Source organism: Lissotriton vulgaris, chromosome 7, assembly GCF_964263255.1.
Source record: "Lissotriton vulgaris chromosome 7, aLisVul1.2, whole genome shotgun sequence".
NCBI classification, from domain to species: domain Eukaryota; kingdom Metazoa; phylum Chordata; class Amphibia; order Caudata; family Salamandridae; genus Lissotriton; species Lissotriton vulgaris.
Genome location: NC_141695.1, coordinates 1,245,762,865 through 1,245,781,605, shown reverse-complemented (window position 1 = coordinate 1,245,781,605; position 18,741 = coordinate 1,245,762,865). Strand labels below are relative to the sequence as shown.

Here is an 18,741-nt window from a genome sequence, read left to right as displayed (position 1 = left end):
CAGACGCAGGGAACTGTGTACGATTTGGTCGGAAACGAGGGTTCCGAATCAGATTCGGCACACCCGAATCCGATTCTGAGCCCTTCTGAACAGCCTCGTAATCGAACCCATAATAGTAAATCTATACTTGCCTATGTATAGTGACTGATGGTATTGCGATAGAGCACTCAAAATTATTGAAGGGCCATGCTCTACACTAAGAATTTTGGGTGGACTCTTGGAGTAATCAAGCCCTTCCTGGTGGATCACACCAGATCTTATGGCATGTCTCTGGCCGATCAAGCTCCAGGACGGAGCACTACAGATGCCGGCGAGACGCGGCAGGGGTAAGATGTATGCTTGCGGTCCCATATGAAATGCGGGGAAAAGTTCTATTATGCCTCACCTGTTATGAACGTGAATCGGGCGTTCAGAGTGAATATATGAGCAGGGTTGTGCGTAGGGCTACTTTTTTGCAGTGGGTGCATGCCTCGAAGTACGGCTGTATTTTATAGACATGATGGAAATCAGGTTGTGTTTTTTTTTTAAAGAGGAGAAGGCACTGACCAAAAACCTGGGGGGCCGCACCATGGTCTGCCAAATTAAGTAAAGTTGTGATGTGGAGGGAATATCGAAGAATGGAGTTGATTGACTCTTCTTGGAAAATGTCATAATGAAGCAGCTTCAGGAAAGAAAGAGATGAATTGAAGTGTGAAGTAAGGTCATTTTGCATACATTTGTAGGGGACTAGACTTTGGGCAGTCACCCCGTGGGCACGTGATTGGCTGATGCGTGTTTCACTAAAAGATGGTTGCGGGTACATGGAGTCTCCGCAACCAATGGGTAATAAAGGTTTCTTTTTACCATCTAGAGTTACTGCTGTTTATATCATGTCCTCTGAAAAGTTAGATGGCTTTTACATATGGCACGTTCTTTCTTTCTTTTGTTGTCATACCATCATAGGTTTGATATGAATCTCCCATGAAGTTTGTTGTTGGAACCCCAACAGCCCTGAAGAAGTTGCATGACTGTTTTGCAACAAAACATGTTGGCTTAAGAAAATTGACTATGGTTTAATTGAACCCATTTTTTATTGGGGGAGCTTACTGCATTTAATAAAGTCCCGTCGAGCCAGTAAGCTTTACCGGTTTTTTATTGTGAGAATTATATATTTGCATTCTCACAGGGGTCCAATGGGCACTTGTAAAGACATTATGCACTGACAGTTCATTTACACTTATGTTTCACTGTCCCTTTCTACTTCATTGGGTTTGGAGACTTTCACGACAGTACACACTTCTGTTCCTTTTTTGCAGAAAGTAACCTATGATGATAAGTGGGCGTGCCGATTAGTACCAGCCAGCAACCACTTTGGTGTTCAACCATGAGGTGCTTTCTCTCCTTTCCCACACTTTTTGCTTTGTTTCTTTGGGTGGGATAGGCTCCATTATGATCATATGACATTGGTTTTTATAAATTGTTACACCACAACACTTTGACTAGGGGTAGTGAACACTCTTATGAGGGAGTTGAAAAGTATTGGTAACCCCTTCAGTGTTGAAGTTGTAGTTTTAGGTGTATATTTTGTCAGGCCACTTGTTGTTTACTCTCTCCAAGACAGGAAATGATGTCTGGTTTCTATGAATTTTAGGGTAAATGGGGGCTGTAAATACAATCTAGACAAATATGAAAGTTCAACTCATTTTAGACAGAAATTAGGAATGGCAGCTGAACATTTACTCTACAAGAATATATGCATTCTGCATTACATGCATATAATGCTATATAGGGTACTCAGCAGGGACTTGGAAACCATATCAGACGTGACATTTTGAAATCCATAGACCAAGAACCTGGTTGTTCTATGGTTATTGACTCACTCACAAATCCACCCATAAACCTTCCAAGCTGGGACAATCCTTCAAGTGGAAAACTAGAGTCCAATTTTAATACAAGCCAAAGAGAAAAAAAGAGTTTGTTTTCTTTATGTAACCCTGTACATTTAAGAGAATCGGAAAAAGGACCTGCAATAGCATGTGTTGTGATCTGTCCTGGTCTGCATTGTCTGGGTTTGCTGGTGTCCCGCTTCCACCCGCTCTTTTGATCACTCATATCTAACTCCATTGTGATGTTTCATTTGTCACTTAAAATTGGTAGAAACTTAATAAGGAACAAGCTATCAACATCTACCTTCAGGTAGGGCATTCGCCTTGTGTACTTGTAACTGCTGACTTAAATTATTGCTCTAATGGGTGCCTGCCTGTCTTGTGTCTAGTTTTGAAACCACTACCTATCTAAGCGAATCATAATGTAATGCTTCTTCAACTGCCAGGGAGAAAATTAATTTAGTGGCTGCTACTCACTTATTACGCTAGAATGTGTCACAGAGTTGTATATCGTTACACTGATGGCATCTTGCCCCTGTGTAGCTGCTAGAAAATTCCTTACCTGGTTAGAATCCTCCAAAACGGAAGCCATATAAGGGGTCTTGAGGAACTGTGGGTTCAGGTCAGGCACATCAACAACATCGATGGAGAGAAAGGTGGTGGTGTTTCTAAAGATGGTCTCGTTCTTGAACATGCCCCCCGTGTCCTGTAACAAGACAAGTGAAAAAGTGAGGCTGAAAAGCTATCAAGAGAGACTTCTGATTCTTGACTGATGGGCCACTCAGTTGCTGATCATGGACTTCACAGCATTCATTCATCAAGATTTAGACAGTGGCACTTGCTTGGTTCTCCCAGGAGAAACTACAGAGAGAATGGCTGACTGTCGCTTATGATCAACAACATCTGAAGGAGCCTAGTCGCTGCACCTTCAACTTGTTGGAACAGCCTTTGGCCTTCATCTCTTACTGAAAGGGTAACTGGCTGTTATCACGTGATGCGATGGTCATTCCCTGTCATCACATGACAAACAGACATTTGGTTTTACCATGTATTGAAATGACTATTGATGATGACCACACAAAGAAATGGCACTTGACTTTCCTCATTTGTCAGAACGATGGAACTGTCATTGCAACATCACCACATGATGGAGCCCTAATAGTTTTCTTTCTTTTTAAACTCATTTTATTGATGTTTATGATCAGTTTTCAAATGTACCAGCAAGCTTTGATATGAATGAATGTAACAAAATGTAAGCAATGGGCCGATAGGTTAGAATAAATTCTACTATTTTCCCAATTTTTTTGCGGATTAGCAATAGTTTGTGTAGTTCAAAGATAGCACAGTAGCTCAGTAGGTCGTAGGCTACGCCAATAAATAAAAGATTTCTAAGACACCAATTAATAGTCAGTGAGACTCTGCCATATAAACTCTGACTTTTGGGGTCTGTCCTTACAATTGGTAAGTGGTCATCCAGTAATCACCTCAAACCACTTCTTCCCTCAAGCCAGTGTAGTACTTACCGCTCACATCTATTGCGGAAGGTCACTCTCGTTTGCAAGTACCTAATGGGTCTTGCACACTTCAACTTCTGAGTATGTACATTTTTCATACCTAACTTTGAGTAAAAAACCAATTCATTTTCCCAGAGTCCCAGAGGGCATCGGTTGTATGAATGTTTGATAAATTCAAATTTGCCAATTCTTTTGGATTACTGCTTCGAGTTGCCATTACTCACCAGGCCCCATCTCTGGACATGCCTAATCCACTCTGCAGTTCTCCTGCTTGAATAGTTTTCCGATTTGTAGAAATATTAATTTTCACTAACAAGGGGTCTATAGCAATGCTTCTACCCTCTTGTTTGGCTGAAGGGTGCATTCAAACACAGCAAATAAACGGGACTCCGGAGAGCAAGGCTGCTTCTGACAGGCACCCTCCCAACTCTATCACAGTCCAGCACAGATTAAACTGTGTGGCACATCAAGCACCACAGCTGAGAGACAAGAGTGGGCTTTAGCTATAGTTCCACAGTGACTTCAGCAGTATGTGGGATCGACTAAACGGGGGAGACAAATAGATGTGAGAAGGTGGGTGACTGTCCTGCTGTGATCCGCAGGCAGACTCATGTGCCCTGCCCCTGTGGTATGGGATTAAGACTGTTGAACTAAGGCATTTCATGTGGTGGAGATGGCGTGAATCAAATTTACCCCAAAACACATGTGAGAGACTTTCCTTACTGTGGCCCAATGCTGTCTATAAACATTGTAGAACTGTGACCCTTGTGTAGGATTGTGTTGAAACTGATACAATCTGATCAACCTTGGACAGAAATAGGTCAGCTAGACAACAACTGGCTGCAAATCAATCAATAACTTAGGGTAATTGTAAGCGCGCTACTCACCCGTGAGGGTCTAAAGGTGGTGAGGGGGGTGGGGGGTCCGCAGGACTGTTTAGCCGAAAAGCCATGTCTTTAGAGTCCTCCTGAAGGTGCTCACGGAGGGGGCGCATCTGATGTCTGCCGGTAGCTCGTTCCAGGTCTTGGCTGCAATGTGAGAGAAGGATCTTCCACCTGCTCTGGCTCTGTGGATGTGCGGGCTTTCGGCCAGTGCGAGGTTGGAAGATCGGAAGTTTCTTTTGGATATGTGGAAGTTGATTCTGTCGTTGAGGTATTTGGGTCCATTGTTGTGTGTGTAATTGTAGGCGTGGGTGAGGATTTTGAAGGTGATTCTTTTCTCCACGGGGAGCCAGTGGAGTCTTCCTAGGTGTTGGCTGATGTGTTCTTGTCGAGGGATGCTGAGGATGAGTCTGGCGGTGGTGTTCTGTATGGTCTGGTGTTTGTGGAGTAGGTATTTCTTGATGCCGGCGTAGAGTGCGTTTCCATAGTCCAGTCTGCTGGTGAAGAGTGCGTGGGTGACTGTCTTCCTTGACTCAGGGGGGGGGGTGGAATCCATTTGAAGGTCTTGCGAAGTATGCGGAGGGTGTTGAAGCAGCTGGATGTGACGGCATTGACCTGTTGGTTCATGGTGAGTGAGGAGTCGTGTATGATGCCTAGGTTCTTGGTGTGGTCTATGGGGGTAGGTGGGCTGCCGAGGTCGGTCAGCCACCAGGTATTGTCCTACGCTGAAGGGGTAGTTCCAAAGAAGAGGACTTCTGTCTTTTAGGCGGTGAGTTTCAGACAGCTGTTGGGCATCCAGACTGTGACGTCTTGCATTCCTTTCTGGAAATTGAGTTTGGGGTGGTGGGGTCTCGGGTGAGGGAGAGGATGAGCTGGGTGTCGTCAGCGTAGGATACGATGTTGAGGCCGTGTTGTTGAACGAAGGCGGCGAGGGGGGCCAGGTAGATGTTGAAGAGGGTCAAGCTCAATGATGATCTCTGTGGAACTCTGCAGGTGATGTTTGCAGGATCGGAGAGGAAGGGTGGTAGTCTGATTCTCTGGCTTCTTCCGGTAAGGAACGATCGAATCCAGTCCAGGGCTGTTCCTTGTATGTCGGTGGTGTGCAGTCTGGTGACTAGTGTGCAGTGAGAGACGATGTCAAAGGCCGCTGACAGGTCGAGTAGGATGAGGGCTGTGGAATGGCCTTAGTCCAGGAGGGTGCAGATGTCATCTGTGGCGGTGAGTAAGGAGGTCTCGGTGCTGTGGTTGCTTTGGAATCTGGATTGGGATGGGTAGAGGATGCCATTCTCTTCGATGAATCATGTCAGTTCCCTGTTGACCGTTTTCTCTGCAACTTTGGCTGCAAAGGGGAGGAGTGAGATGGCCCGGTAGTTCTTGAGGTTGGTGGGGTCTGCTGTAGGATTCTTGAGCAGGGGCCTGACTTCTGCGCACTTTCAGTCGCCTGGGAAGGTGCCTGTTTTGAAGGTTGTGTTGATGGTGTATTGCAGTTTGGGTACGATGTCGGCCACGCCTCTGTGTTAGATGTGAGGAGGGCAGGGATCGGTGGTGGTCCCTGAGTGGAAGCCTTTCATGGTCGAGGCAATATCTTCGGTCTTAATCGATGTCCAGTTAGAGATCGTGGGTTGGCTGGCGTCCTTGGGAGGCATCTGTGGCATCTGGAGGAATGTCAATGGAGTTGTCATAGAGGGTTTCGATCTTGAGGTGGAAGTTGTTTCCAAACTTGTTGCAGTTTTCTTGCAAGGGGGTGATGTCTGTGGCTTGGCTGCGTGGGTTGGTGAATTCTTGAATGACACTGAAGAGTTGCTTGGAGTTGGCGAGGATTTTGTTGTGGATGAAATCCCTCTTGGTGGTTTTGATTTGGTTGTGGTAGTCCGTCATGGGGTCCTTGTAGGTGGAGTGGTTTTCGGTTGTCTTGGTGTTTCTCCAGTTCTTCTCCAGGCGTCTGCAGGAGCGCCTTGCCTTCTTGGAGAGCGGTGGTGAACCAGGCAGCTTTCCTGGGGTGCTGTTTGTCGGGGTTGCGTAGCGGGGCAAGCTCGTCTGCACAGTTGGAGATCCAGGTGTGAAGTTCTCTGGCTGCACTGTTTGCATCGGAAGTCCAGGTGTGGTTTTCACGCGTGAGGGTGGTGTTCAGTTGCTAATTGGTGGCTTTGCTCTAGTTCCTTTGTGGTGGGCTTGGGGTAGGCTTGGGTGTCTTGGGTTTGTTGACAGTGAAATGAACGCAGGGGTGTTCGGTCCATGTTGGTTGCGTTGTGTGGCTGAAGTGGGCACTGTTTCTTGTAGAAAAGATAGGGTCGAGGGTGTGTCCTGCTCGATGGATCGGTGTGGTGACGAGTTGTTTAAGTCAGATGTTGGCGAGGTTGCCGGGAAGGCTGGTGGAGTTGGGGTCACTAGGGTTGTCTGGGTGAAAGTTCAGGTCTCCAATGAGTATGTAGTTCGTTGATTCAATGGTGTGGGGTTTGATGAAGTCGGTGATAGTAGTGGCGAAGGGTGTCCGGGGGCCGGTGGGTCTGTAGATGAGTGTTTCTCGGAGTGTGGCGTTGGGGGTGATTCTGAAGTGCAGGTGCTCGCGGAGGGTGAAAGTTTTGCTGGAGGTGTTTAGGCGGAGGGTGCTCTTGTGGGTGATGGCGAGGCCCCCTCCTGGGTTTTTGGGGCGTTCCTTCTCCTGGAACTTGTGTCCGTCCGGGATGGCGATGTTGATGTCAGGGGCATAGGAGGCGTTGGTCCAGGTCTCCATGAATATGGCGATGTCGGGGGAGAGGAAGTCCAGTAGGTTCAAGATTTCCATGGCATGCTTGTGTACGGAGCGTAAGTTGAGGTGGATGCATCTTAGGGTGTCGCCGTTGTTGGCGTTGGTGGTGTTTGAGACCGGAGTGATGGGGAAGGTCTGACGGCAGTGGAGGCTCGAGAACTGGCCATGGGGTGTGTTCAGCGAGACCTGTTGGCATTCTCTTTTTTTTTTTAAGTATTTATTGTTCAGTTCAGAGCGTTAACACAAAACAATTTCACAACTTGCATAGATAACGACGTATTCATCATGCTGTAGGGAAAATAAAGCAAGAAAATGACAGTGCTGAAAAAAAAATAAGCAAAACAAAAACACACACGATGCAGTTATTAATCCACCATATGCTGTATCATATGCTGCCAAATCTGAATCCCTAGATGTTTTTTCTTCAATGACCTGAGACGATAAAGATTAAATTCTGTATAGAAAGCATTATAAAACTTCGCTCGCCACATTTCATAAGAAGTTGCCTCCAATTTTAGCCACATTGAAGCAATACATAGACGAGCTACTGCCATAGCCATTAAAAAAAAGAATCTGTAAGGGTAATACAATTGACATAAATTAACATTACGACATAACCCAAGCATCAACATCTCTTTAGATATCATAACATTTACATTAGTAAGATGCGAGAGGAACTGTTCAATTGATATAAAAAAGCTGCTAACTTATTAGTCATAAAATATATGAACTATATCAGCCTGCGGTGTATAGCACCTAAAGCAATTCCCTGCTTGGGCATTTCCCCACTTCATCATATGGGCAGGTGTATAGTATAGATTAAATACAGTTTTATAGTGCTGGGATCGTAAATTGGCCGTCAAAATGACTGTGGAAGCCAAATCGATAGATTCTTGAACAAACGTACCAGAACTATTAAACCTAGTACTCCATTTCGCATCATGTGCGTCTAAGTCATCATGTTCTGTTGCGAGCAAGATATTATATAGTATCCCAATCCTAACATGTTTAAACATAGAGTCAAATAGATCATTAACAGCTATAGGGGTTATTTCAGAGTGTTTGGAAAAAAAATCCCTTAATTGCAAATCTTTAAAAAAAAATCATTCTGCTGTATTGCATATTTATCCCTTAACTCCATGAACGACAACATAATGCCCTGATCAAAAATATCCCCAACCCTTCGAATCCCTTTCTCATACCATATTTTCATCTTAGCACCCCAGAAAATCATTGGAAGTAGTTCTGTGGAGTCAAGTGGAGTATAGTAATTGATTCTATTAAGAGACATAAGCTTGCGCACCCATCTCAGTCCTTTAAATTCAGCGAGTACGGTCTTAAATCTGTTTTGTTTGTAATAACTCTGCTCGAGAAATTTAAGCAATAAGTGTTTCGAATGATCCCCAAGTAACATCAAATATATATTAGGAGTTTCGAACGTCCTTATCTCCCCCCCAGTGACCAAACTGTCAATATTTTGTAGAAGACAAGCTAAATAATAAAAGGCAAAATTAGGCACCCCCCATCCCCCTCTAGAAAGTGGTAGCGTCATATATTTTGAAGCCTGACGGGCTTTCTTCCATCCCCAGATAAACCTATCGGTATTAGATTGTAGTGTCGCTAATTGCTTATGTGACAGTTCTAATGGTACTGTCCGGAAGTAATAAAGTACCTGGGGTAGTATGCACATCTTCAATACATTCCGTCGCCCGACCAAGGATAAATGTAAGCATTCCACCTTTTGAGTTGCCTTTTAACCGAGCCTACTATATCCGCCCAGTTGACGGTGACAATTTCTTGAACGGACAGCCTGATCTTAATCCCCGAATATTGGGGCTCTTGAGTCACTCGCGTCTCGTCAGGGCATAGACCTGGGGTGCAAACGACCTGGGTCTTTAAAAGATTTAGCTTATACCCAGACGATTTTCCAAACTCAGTGGTCACATGCTCAAATTCCAATAGCGCTTGCTCCGGGTCGGATGTAACGATTGCTATGTCGTCGGCATAGGCTAAGACACGCACGCTATGATTCCCTACCACCATTGATTGTATATTCTGTGAAGTTTCCAGAATACGCAGTAGGGGCTCAATATACATCGCAAACAATAGCGGTGAGCATGGGCAACCTTGCCTTGTGCCACGTGTGATGTACCTGTTGGCATTCTCTATGTCTTCCGGAGTTGAGTGCGGGGAGGACAGTGGGTTGTAGCGATGGGAGGTCGTAGATCCAGGGTTCATGGCACTGGTCGTGACCGGGACGCGGACGGGCACAGTCGGGCTTGCCTTAGGCCTGCCTTGGGTGCGCAACTGCTCAGCACCGCCATTATGTAGGGGGGGGACGTTCAGCTAGGAGGCAGGAATGTGTGGAGTCGAGGGGGGCACAGAGGCAGGAAAAGGGAAGTGGGAAAACACGGGCTCAGAGAAGCCACAACAATTCACAGGGGAAAACAAGGGTACCACAGTATAAGTACAGTACATGACAAAAAAGCAGTACAAATACCCAATCCAATACAATTACCTAATTTGCAGCTTTACTGAATGCCAAGCAAGCCACAGAAGGACGCGGAGAGCAGGGACCGGCAGAAGCAGCCACAGGCACCCATCGGGGCCGACAGCAGTCTTGAACACCCAGGCAGGGGGCTCATCGGCAGTGCAGATAGTACGGAGCTGCTAGGGGAAAGATCAGGCCAGTGACGGAAGGTCAGGGTCTTACTCGCGCTTTCCCACAGCGGCCAGCCATTACCAACCTAGGAAAACTTGCTTTTCTTAGGCAGTGATAAAAAACTGAACCCTGTGGAAGCATATATGTGACATAGGACACACAGCCATCTCTCCTGGATGAGCTCAGGTGGTGAATACCACACAATCAACTCCTGGGCTTTCCACCTAAGTGAAGCTTGGGCATTCCTCCTAAGCGACTCCTGGGCGTTCCACCAAAGCGAATCCTGAGAGCCGACGTGTTCCACTTTCATTCTACACCAGTAGCTTGGAATGGGATGGAATTCGCTGAGGATACTGTTAAGTTGGCTCCCCTGATCCTGTGATGTGGGCTAACCCACATGCCTAGCTGAACAGAGAGATTATTAATCATTGCCTTGCCAGTGAGAGAGGTATGAAACTTTAAAGTGAAGACAAGAGGCTAGCGTTATGCATTTATCTTTTATTTACTCCTTCCAAGCAGCAACACCATTAAAAGCTTCCAAATACATTTTTTTTAAATCACCATGAAAAAATAGAAGGTTCAGTCCCATATAAACTAGTCCTGGGCGTAGTTCGCAGTTTTGTTATGCGAATTTCACGAAGTTACAAAAAAACTCATCGATGTTACGCAAGTGGCGTAGTGCAGTGAGAACTGCAGTTTGTGCTGGTATTTGTGCAGCTTGTGTAGAAATTCTACACAAGCGGCAGCTCGCACTCGCGAGCTTACCGTTCGCGATTGCGAGCGGGGAAACAACTCTGCTGCATATCGCAAAGTGGAGTTTTCTGCACTCTCAGAGCTCCGCGGAGTGCAGAAAACTCCTTAAACTCTGCGAACGGAGTGAAGTTTACCGACCAGGCATAATATATACTACTCGACCTCCATCTTCCTTCTCTTTTGTTTGCTGCTTCTAAACAGATAAGTATATTGGCACTAAATTATATATTGAATTTTATTTGTATAAGAGAGTTTTATTGTGTTATACTGGTTTACAATACCCACTTTATGTGTTAAGTTTTATTAGTTAGGCATTTTTTACATTTTTACAATTTTTAAGGCAGGATGTATGGGTTATATTTTGTTGGGTAGGTTTCAATAGTATGTAATTTAGCTGAACACTGGGCTTCTGAACAGCATTTGGAGATAGGAAGTGCTGTAATTAGATAAGGGATTTATTAGGAAAAGTAGGATATAATGTGTTTACCATCGCAATGCGAGCGCAAGGATTGGTTTGAATTCGTCCTTGGGTCCATTTATGTGCAGCAGGTCTTTTGAGGAAGTGCGTTGAGAGCTTTACGAACTGGGGCTTGAGCAAATTTCGGTCTGAGTGAAGAGGCTCGCGCGTTGTGTGTGAGCACCTCTCTCTAAGGGTGATTGAGTGTTTCGCCCAGCATTGGCCCAAGTTGCTAAAGGCAGTGTGCCGTTTTTAGCAACACTCAGATTTGTTTTTAAAAAAAATAGGCCTGCAAGGACCATTGCTTAGCAACGGTAGCCTCAAGGCATATTGGTCTCAGAAAAATAGGTAGTTGATGCTGTTTTCATTGCCGTTTCAAGTGGAGACTATTTGAAAGTACAGTGTGCTGTGAAAATAAGTTTAGTATTTGAAAATATTAACCTTAGAGGCAGATTTTTTTATCAACCCTCTGTAGCCAGAGTATTAGTGAGGGAAGTAAGGAGTCTCAAGATAGTGAGGTAAATTCAGAGCGCATGAATTGGAAGATAATTGTTCAGGAATTGGGCAGTGCTCTGCAGGAGTCAAAAAGAGCGTGAGGCAATCCGTGTTGAGGACGATGTCTTCTGTTTCAGAAGAGGAAAATGAGTGCAGAAGGCCAGGAGGTAAATGCGCAAGAAAGAGAAAGCATGGGTAGATGGTATCAAGTAAGAAGGGAATCCTAGGCGGCTCAGATGGAGAGGGTGTCCACAGCGGCACACAGAAGGGGCATTCAAGCACTGCGAGTGATGTACCATCAGGTATGATGGAGGTAAGAGGAGGGACATCCAATTGAGATGTGTATGTGCTAGGAATTAGGCTTCAATGATAATTTTGAAGAGGAATTTGGGGATAATTCAGATACAAAATGGTGAAGAAAGTATCTGTTCCGATGGGGGAGAATCTTTTTGATCCTCGTGATATTAGACATCCCTGTGGAAAAGATTGGGGGCCTTTTGACCATGTCTCTGAGTATATTTGGAACTGGACTAGAATGCCATTGGAGAAGGAGGAGTGTAGTCTAATGAAGGCGGAGTGTTCTTGGCCGGTCATGGTCACAATGACCCTGAATTTGCTGGCACGTGCATCAAAAATGTCATTTGGAATTCCTTATTAGCGAAAAATAAGGATTTGCTAATATGGAATCGCAAATTCCTATGCATGTAGGAAACCCTAAAAAAATAGCGATTCCTAAACATTCCTTAATTGCAACTCACAAATTGTGAGTTGCAATTAAGGAATTGCTACCCATTCATTCCTATGGGCCTAGAGGCACATAGGAATCAATAGAAATTGCATGCGCAATTTGAAAGTACCCACACATGCCCAAAGGACATGTGTGTGTGTGTAACCTAGAACTTTGAAAAATGCACTTTAGTGCATTTTTCAAAGTTTTCGCTAATTAATATCAGGTATAATTTCCGGTAATTCGCGAACCCCAATAGCGAAATCGCTATTTTAAATGGCATCTTGCATTGCATTCAAGGCATCGCAAATTGGTCATGCCTTAAATGCAATCAAAAATTGCGATTTTTGCATTTGGGATGATGCATCTCAAATGCAAAAATATCGGTCCCAAACAGGCAGATTCTGAGAATCTGCCCGTTTGCGACCGTTTTTTTCCTTGATGCATGTGGCCCTTAGAGCACTCTCTCAAACAATGTCAGGACAAGCTCCCTGATGTTTTAGGGCCCTTAGCAAAAGTGTTTTTTGACCTGGTAGAAGATGCTTCCTTAAAGGAAAGGATCTAAATATTGAGTTGTTCAGAGGTTGGTGCCAACATGCAATATGTTTTTTAGACAATGCTAAGGAAGGGCTATCCAACGTACCCTTCTATAAGGACCCTGGAGGTGATGGTTTTCCGCTGAATTTTACAGGTGGACTAAACCTAAGGTAATTGATATTCTCTATGAGGCCTTTGCCAAGGCTGATCGGGTGGGCTCCTGGGCGCTCCTCTTTAACAGGGCCCTGATCTCAACCCTCCCCAAACCTGGGAAAGACTCCCTCCTCTGAGGTAGCTACCGCCCCATGTCCCTCCTCAACAGGGATGTTAAAATTTTGCCCAGCATCCTGACTACACGTCTCAAGAAGGTCGTCCCCTCCCTCGTCCACCACTCCCGAGTGGGGTTTATATCTGGCCACTCATCACGCAACCACCTGCGACCCTTGCTCATGTTGTATGGTCAGCAGTGAACCTGCTGGAGGAGGCCTTGGCTCTGCCTTTGGACACAAAGAAGTCTTTTGACAGGATAGAGTGGGACTATCTGTTCACAGTGCTCCAGAAATTCGGCCTAAACGCAGACTTCATCTCCAAAGTGCATTGGCTCTATGGCTCCCCATGGTGCAGGTAAATTGTGGTTATTTTCTCTCGTACCCCTCCAGGTTCGTTGGGGAACACAGCAGGGCTTCCTCTTTCCCCTCTGCTCCTCTTCCCCGCCATGGAGCCACTGGTGGCGGCCTTGCATCAGTCAGGTCGGATTGTGGGCAGAGGCGGCTCCTCCATTTGAGGGGAGAAGATTTGCCTCACATGCCCCAGAGGTGAAAAATAAAACGGTAATAATGTTTATTTATTGATGTTTTAATTTTCAGCACCCCATCCCAAACTAAATGTCAGGACTGGGCTGGGCCAGCACTTCCGAGTTGCAGCAGCAGGGAGCTGTTTGCTTTAAAATGTGCATGTCTGTTTAGCCGGCCGTCTTGGGACGGCCAGCCAAACATGCGCTTTTTAAAGTTCTCTAACCTGGATGTCTTAGACTGCTGGGTTAGAGAATGCGCAGGCCACCAGTGCTCCTAGGAGTGTTGGAAGAGCCTGCTCTATCCAATCCTGTGCAGCGCCAGGATTGAGTAGTGCAGTTTCCTTTATCAGGAGCTTCCTGGAAGACACCCGAGGGAGGAGGATATCACGCTGCAGAGGTAAGTGAATTTATTTATTATTTTTTGTGCCCCCCCACCACCCTCGGTACAAGACAACCACCACTGTGTGGGCATCCCTGCCCCAGTGGACCCTCCACACTATACTTGTACCCAGAGGATATTCTACTTTCTCTCTCGGCCCTGTCCTCTTCCATCCTGGCAGTTCTGAAGACCATTGAATCGTTTGCAGCCATTTCTGGTTACAAAGACAACTGGGTTAAGAGTGAAGCCCTCCCGCTCTTGAGAATTACCACTTTTGCTGCCATCGCGAAACCCCTGTACCAATGGAAGGCTGCCTGCCTAAAATACCTGGGCATCTAAGTCAATAGGGCCCTGGAGTGCATGATAGAGGACACCCTCTATGATCTGTCCATGGACCACATGAGGCTCGACTATAGCAAGTGGTCGCACCTGAACCTGTCCTTGTAGGGCCACACGCAATCAGTGAAGATGGTGACCCCCCCTATGCTTCACCTACATACTGGGCATGCTCCCCCTCTCTCTCTCGAATTTCGACAAGTGGACAAGGCCATCACGGCTTTCGTTTGGCGCTGGCGCGACCCTGTTTAGTCATTAAGAAACGTATTGCTCACAGGTCAGTAGGGGGCCTGGGCCTCTCATCAATGGAGCATTGTTGTATGGCTCTCCACCTGGCACAGTTGGTGTTCATGCATCCAGGTGGAATAAGAGAATGAGAACTGTGTGGAGATACTGAATTCGCTGGGAGATGGGTCACTAAAGGCCCGGATGTAGTACAGTCTGTTTAAGATCCTGCAGGGCTGGCTTTGGATGACCACATGGGTCCAAGCCTGTTGCCCCACGCCTCCTGTTGGAGGTACGATCATGCGCCCTGTGACATGGTTACTCTTCTCACAGAAAGCTCTGCAGTCCATCCTTTCTGGACCGCAGTAGGGTCCACGTTGGGGAGACCGTGGATGTACCAATCCTACTACCGCCCCCAGCTAACACACCATGCTCGCCGCCTTCCAACCACCGCTCTCACAATGGCCAAAATCTGCATACTCCATCATTGGCACTCTCCACAGGTCTCGGACCCATTGAGAATGGCTTGCTGCCATGTTCAGGATTGCCTCCTATGAGAAGGTGATCTATAACCCGATGGATAGGGCTGGTGAGCTCTTCCTTATTTGGTCTCCCTTCCTAGGGGAAAATTGACCCTCTAAGCCACCCTCCGTGCCTTCGTTAAACTGGTTGTCTCCCCCCTCCCTATTCTCGGATTCACATGTATCACACATGACAACTATTTCACTTTACAATACTTTTGCTGCTTATATCCAGCTTTGTTTTCATTGGCATTTGTGAGTTCATTAAAATAATTTTAACACAAAGAAAGAGGCCATGTTTTGTCCTGGAGATATTTTTTCCCAAAAGTTTGACATTTGGTGAGGACAGTGGGGTTTTCATTCTCGTTTAACTTAAAACACTGTGGAGACAATATTGACACAGGACAGCAAACTTTGATGAACTATTGATGCTATATATGGAGATAAGCATCATGATTTTGAAAATGTGAACGTGATATTGCTTAAGATACCTTTGACGGAGAGACAACCTTGTGAATGCAGGTATATAGCTTTGTGCAGAATGTGTTTTGGGGAAAATGGAAGCAAATACATAATAAAGAGAAATTTAATATGAATGTAGTCATTTTAGTATTCTTGTTGTGTAACCTTTTAACTAGCTTACTTCAAAAGAAAAGCATCTGACTGGTGGCCTGGGAATTTCCATGTCAACAATATTTGAGAGCACTGTTCATTTCTTGGATGCCAGTTAAACACATTGGTATAAAATGCTTATTCCTTATACATGTTTGTTGCCCAGTATTTATCTTGATTGTTATTACAGCATTCATCCAACTGGTCCTTCTTGTGTGTCTCATCTATTCCTATGCAACTAGAAGCAAGTTGTATATATGGTATTGCCCCCTGGGCCACTTGATGTAAGACATATCTATAGTAATGAGGCAACATGCCCTCCATCTCCCCAGTCCACGGGGATAAGGATGCATCACTTCCATGTCCCACAAAGGATCTCTCAATTTCACCCAGTTGTTCTTTGTATCACAATGGCCTAAAGCCTGTTGGTAACCTACTCCAAGAGTAACACAACATTCACAAAAGGCCTCATGGACCCTGTTGTTTTACTCAGTGGTAGAATAGGAAGGCCATGGTTGCCTCTAACATCTAGGTCTAGGATGAGCCTTACCGTAGCTCTAATCTTCAGCTGGTAGAAGATGCTTTTGCTGTTGTAATCCAATGTACCGTTCAAGATCACACTACCATTGGCCAGGATGTAGAACAGGTGGCGATTCTCCACGTTGTTTGGAATGACCTGAAAAGGGGCAAGGAAAGAATAAAGATAATTACTTCAAAATCTAGGAACCAAAATCAAACATAGCCAAGGTGAGCAGAGTACCCAAGAAGCTAAGGCAGAGTACCCAAGATTCTAAGACACCCCAGTACCAATGACACCCAGAGGACTAAGGGAGCCCTGGAAAGAATTTGTAAACTAGTAGTGGCCTGAAGAAGTAACAAGAAGTAAAGAACCAGAGATGTTTAGTGGTCATGCATGTAGCACCAAGTTTGATTAATCTGTTGGGCAGAGGTGGCAAGGCCTATAGGAAAATTAGGAACCTGGTGCCTGAGAACGTTTGGATAGGCGGAAGCCGGGTTGTCACATCAGCCAAGCCTAGCATGTGACAGATCTGCTCAGATGTTTCACTTGTGCAGAGTTCTCATGTGTTGTGGAATCTCCCACTTTCTATGCAGACCTTCCAGACCCTCTCATCATGGCGAACAGAGTATTATCCATTGGCATGGCGAAGTACTTTAAGACTGCCAAGCTGAGGGTATTCCACCAGCCATTTTCAGATGTGTCCATCATGTTAGCAGACATAGCTAGCATTTTTAGAAACCACCATGACAGCGGTTCTTGGAAATGCATTAATAGCTTCACAGACAGCCCAGTTTGTATGACATAGCCATACATCAAACTTTCATCTTTATTTTATTTTTAAAATACAAAACCACAAAGTGGGATTTTGTTTTTGAAAATAAAATTAAAAACACGTCCCCCTATTGCCAGGGTTTTCCTGTCGGTGACAAACAATGAAGACTGACCTCTATGTCTGCCCATCTAAATTGATTAGGTGGGCATACAGGGCGACCCCCGTGAAGCTGTCCGAGGGGTGTAACCACAGCAGAGACCGAGCAGTCTCTGCCATTGTTATACAAAAGTTCCATCCGTATTTAAATTGGGCAGGCAGACCATTATGTTGATAACAGAGTACCCTTGCTTATCTGGATCTCCTCTCTCTGGAAGCCCTTAAAAGAGCATCCAAATAGAATGCACTCACCTCATAGATGGCGTATGTCACAGGAAGAAACTTGTCATCAGCATCTGAAGCACTGACAGTAAAAATGACGGTCCCAGTTTTCTGGTTCTGGAATAGGAAAGCACAATAAGAATGACACGGAGAGCGACAAGCAATATGGACATGTGACCCCCCTCTACACTAAAATGAAGACACAAGTAGGCCACCCATCCCACCTGTGTCCAGTCTACCAATAAATAATCTGCTTTCTAAGTGCTCAGAGTTGTATTTGAGTAAGAGTGCAGGGTGTTCTATAGAGGCCTGTAAAGCTCAAGAGAGATACCCATCCTTAGACCCTGTCTGCCTTGAGAAGTTGCCTCATCCAAGTAGGGCTTGGACGGGACAAATGCACCATCTGCACTTGTGAAATTAGTAGTTGCATTAAGTAGGATACATTAGTTCTGAGTGTTTTCATTGGTTATGAAATTATAAAATTCTAAAACGTTATAAGATTCAGTTCCCTAATTTTTTCATGTATGTATGTATGTATTTCTATGGCATAAACTAAGCCAAAAAGTAGCAGAGCACTTTACACGATCAAGGACAAGCTTAACGTCAATGAGTAATACAAGATGAAGTTGGGTGGTGGATGATTAATGCATTATTGTTTTTAACCCCTTCCGTGCTCATGACGGCCCCCGGCTGTCATGAGTCACGGTGGGCGTGTGCGCACGATGGCCGGGGGCCGTCCGAGCTACGCCCGCAAATGGAATGTTCAGCACCGCGGCAGAATTCGCACCGCAGCCTAGGTGTTGAAGAGGTTTGTTTTCATCTCTTTCCTATATTGAAGCAGTGTTAGGGTAGCCCTGATGCACACGGGATGTTGTTCCATATCTTCGATGCATAGATGGAAAAAGCCTGCAGTCTTGTTCTTTCATTTTACACTTCCTAGTCTTCAGTCTGATGGTGTCCTTGCTACAGGTGTTTTGATACCCACCAGAGATGATGAGCTTTTCTGCACGGTAAGCAGGGGTGATGGTTGTGACAGCTTTGTAAATGATGCAGCTGGTTCTGAAGATGGTGTGGGCTGGCAAAGGGAGCTTATGGAGTTCCATCAAGATGGGGGTGATGTGATCAAATACTTCTGGGTCTGGATGAGACGGCTGCTGCATCTAGGATGCCCCTAAGGGGTGCCAGTGTGGAGTCTGAGAAGCAATGGAGTGAGGCATTTTCACCACCTAGATGCAAGAGTACAAGAGCTTGAGCAGCAATTCTGTAGTCATTTTCTGGAAGAAACCATTTCACTTTCTTTAGAACTGAGAGGCCATCTTTGATTTTTTGACCATGTGTTCCTTGATGGTGAGGTTGGTGACCAGATTAAATCCACATAACTTGGCATTTAGTGAAATTTGGGGTTTGAAGCCATCAAGGTTCATGTCATTGAGCCAGGTTTGTACTTGGCAAATAACAGTAAATCTGCCTTGGTTGGGTTGACCACCAGATTTCTGTTTACATAGCACCTAATGGCTCCATCTACAGAAAACATCCTCCGAGGGAATAAGGCTCATCGGAGGATG

At 45.4% G+C, this 18,741-nt stretch overlaps 1 protein-coding gene across 2 annotated transcripts in view; it reads right to left on the bottom strand.

The window, feature by feature from the left end:
- The window catches only part of CDHR2 (cadherin related family member 2), a 464,115-nt gene that overhangs the window by 164,577 nt on the left and 280,797 nt on the right, over positions 1-18,741 (bottom strand). For both annotated transcript variants that reach the window (XM_086931759.1, XM_086931760.1), the window contains 3 exons: positions 17,207-17,293; positions 16,057-16,182; positions 2,428-2,571 (listed from right to left, as the gene is read on the bottom strand). In XM_086931759.1, the coding sequence (XP_086787885.1) occupies positions 2,428-2,571; positions 16,057-16,182; positions 17,207-17,293 (357 nt within the window). The remainder of the gene's footprint in view (positions 1-2,427; positions 2,572-16,056; positions 16,183-17,206; positions 17,294-18,741) is intronic.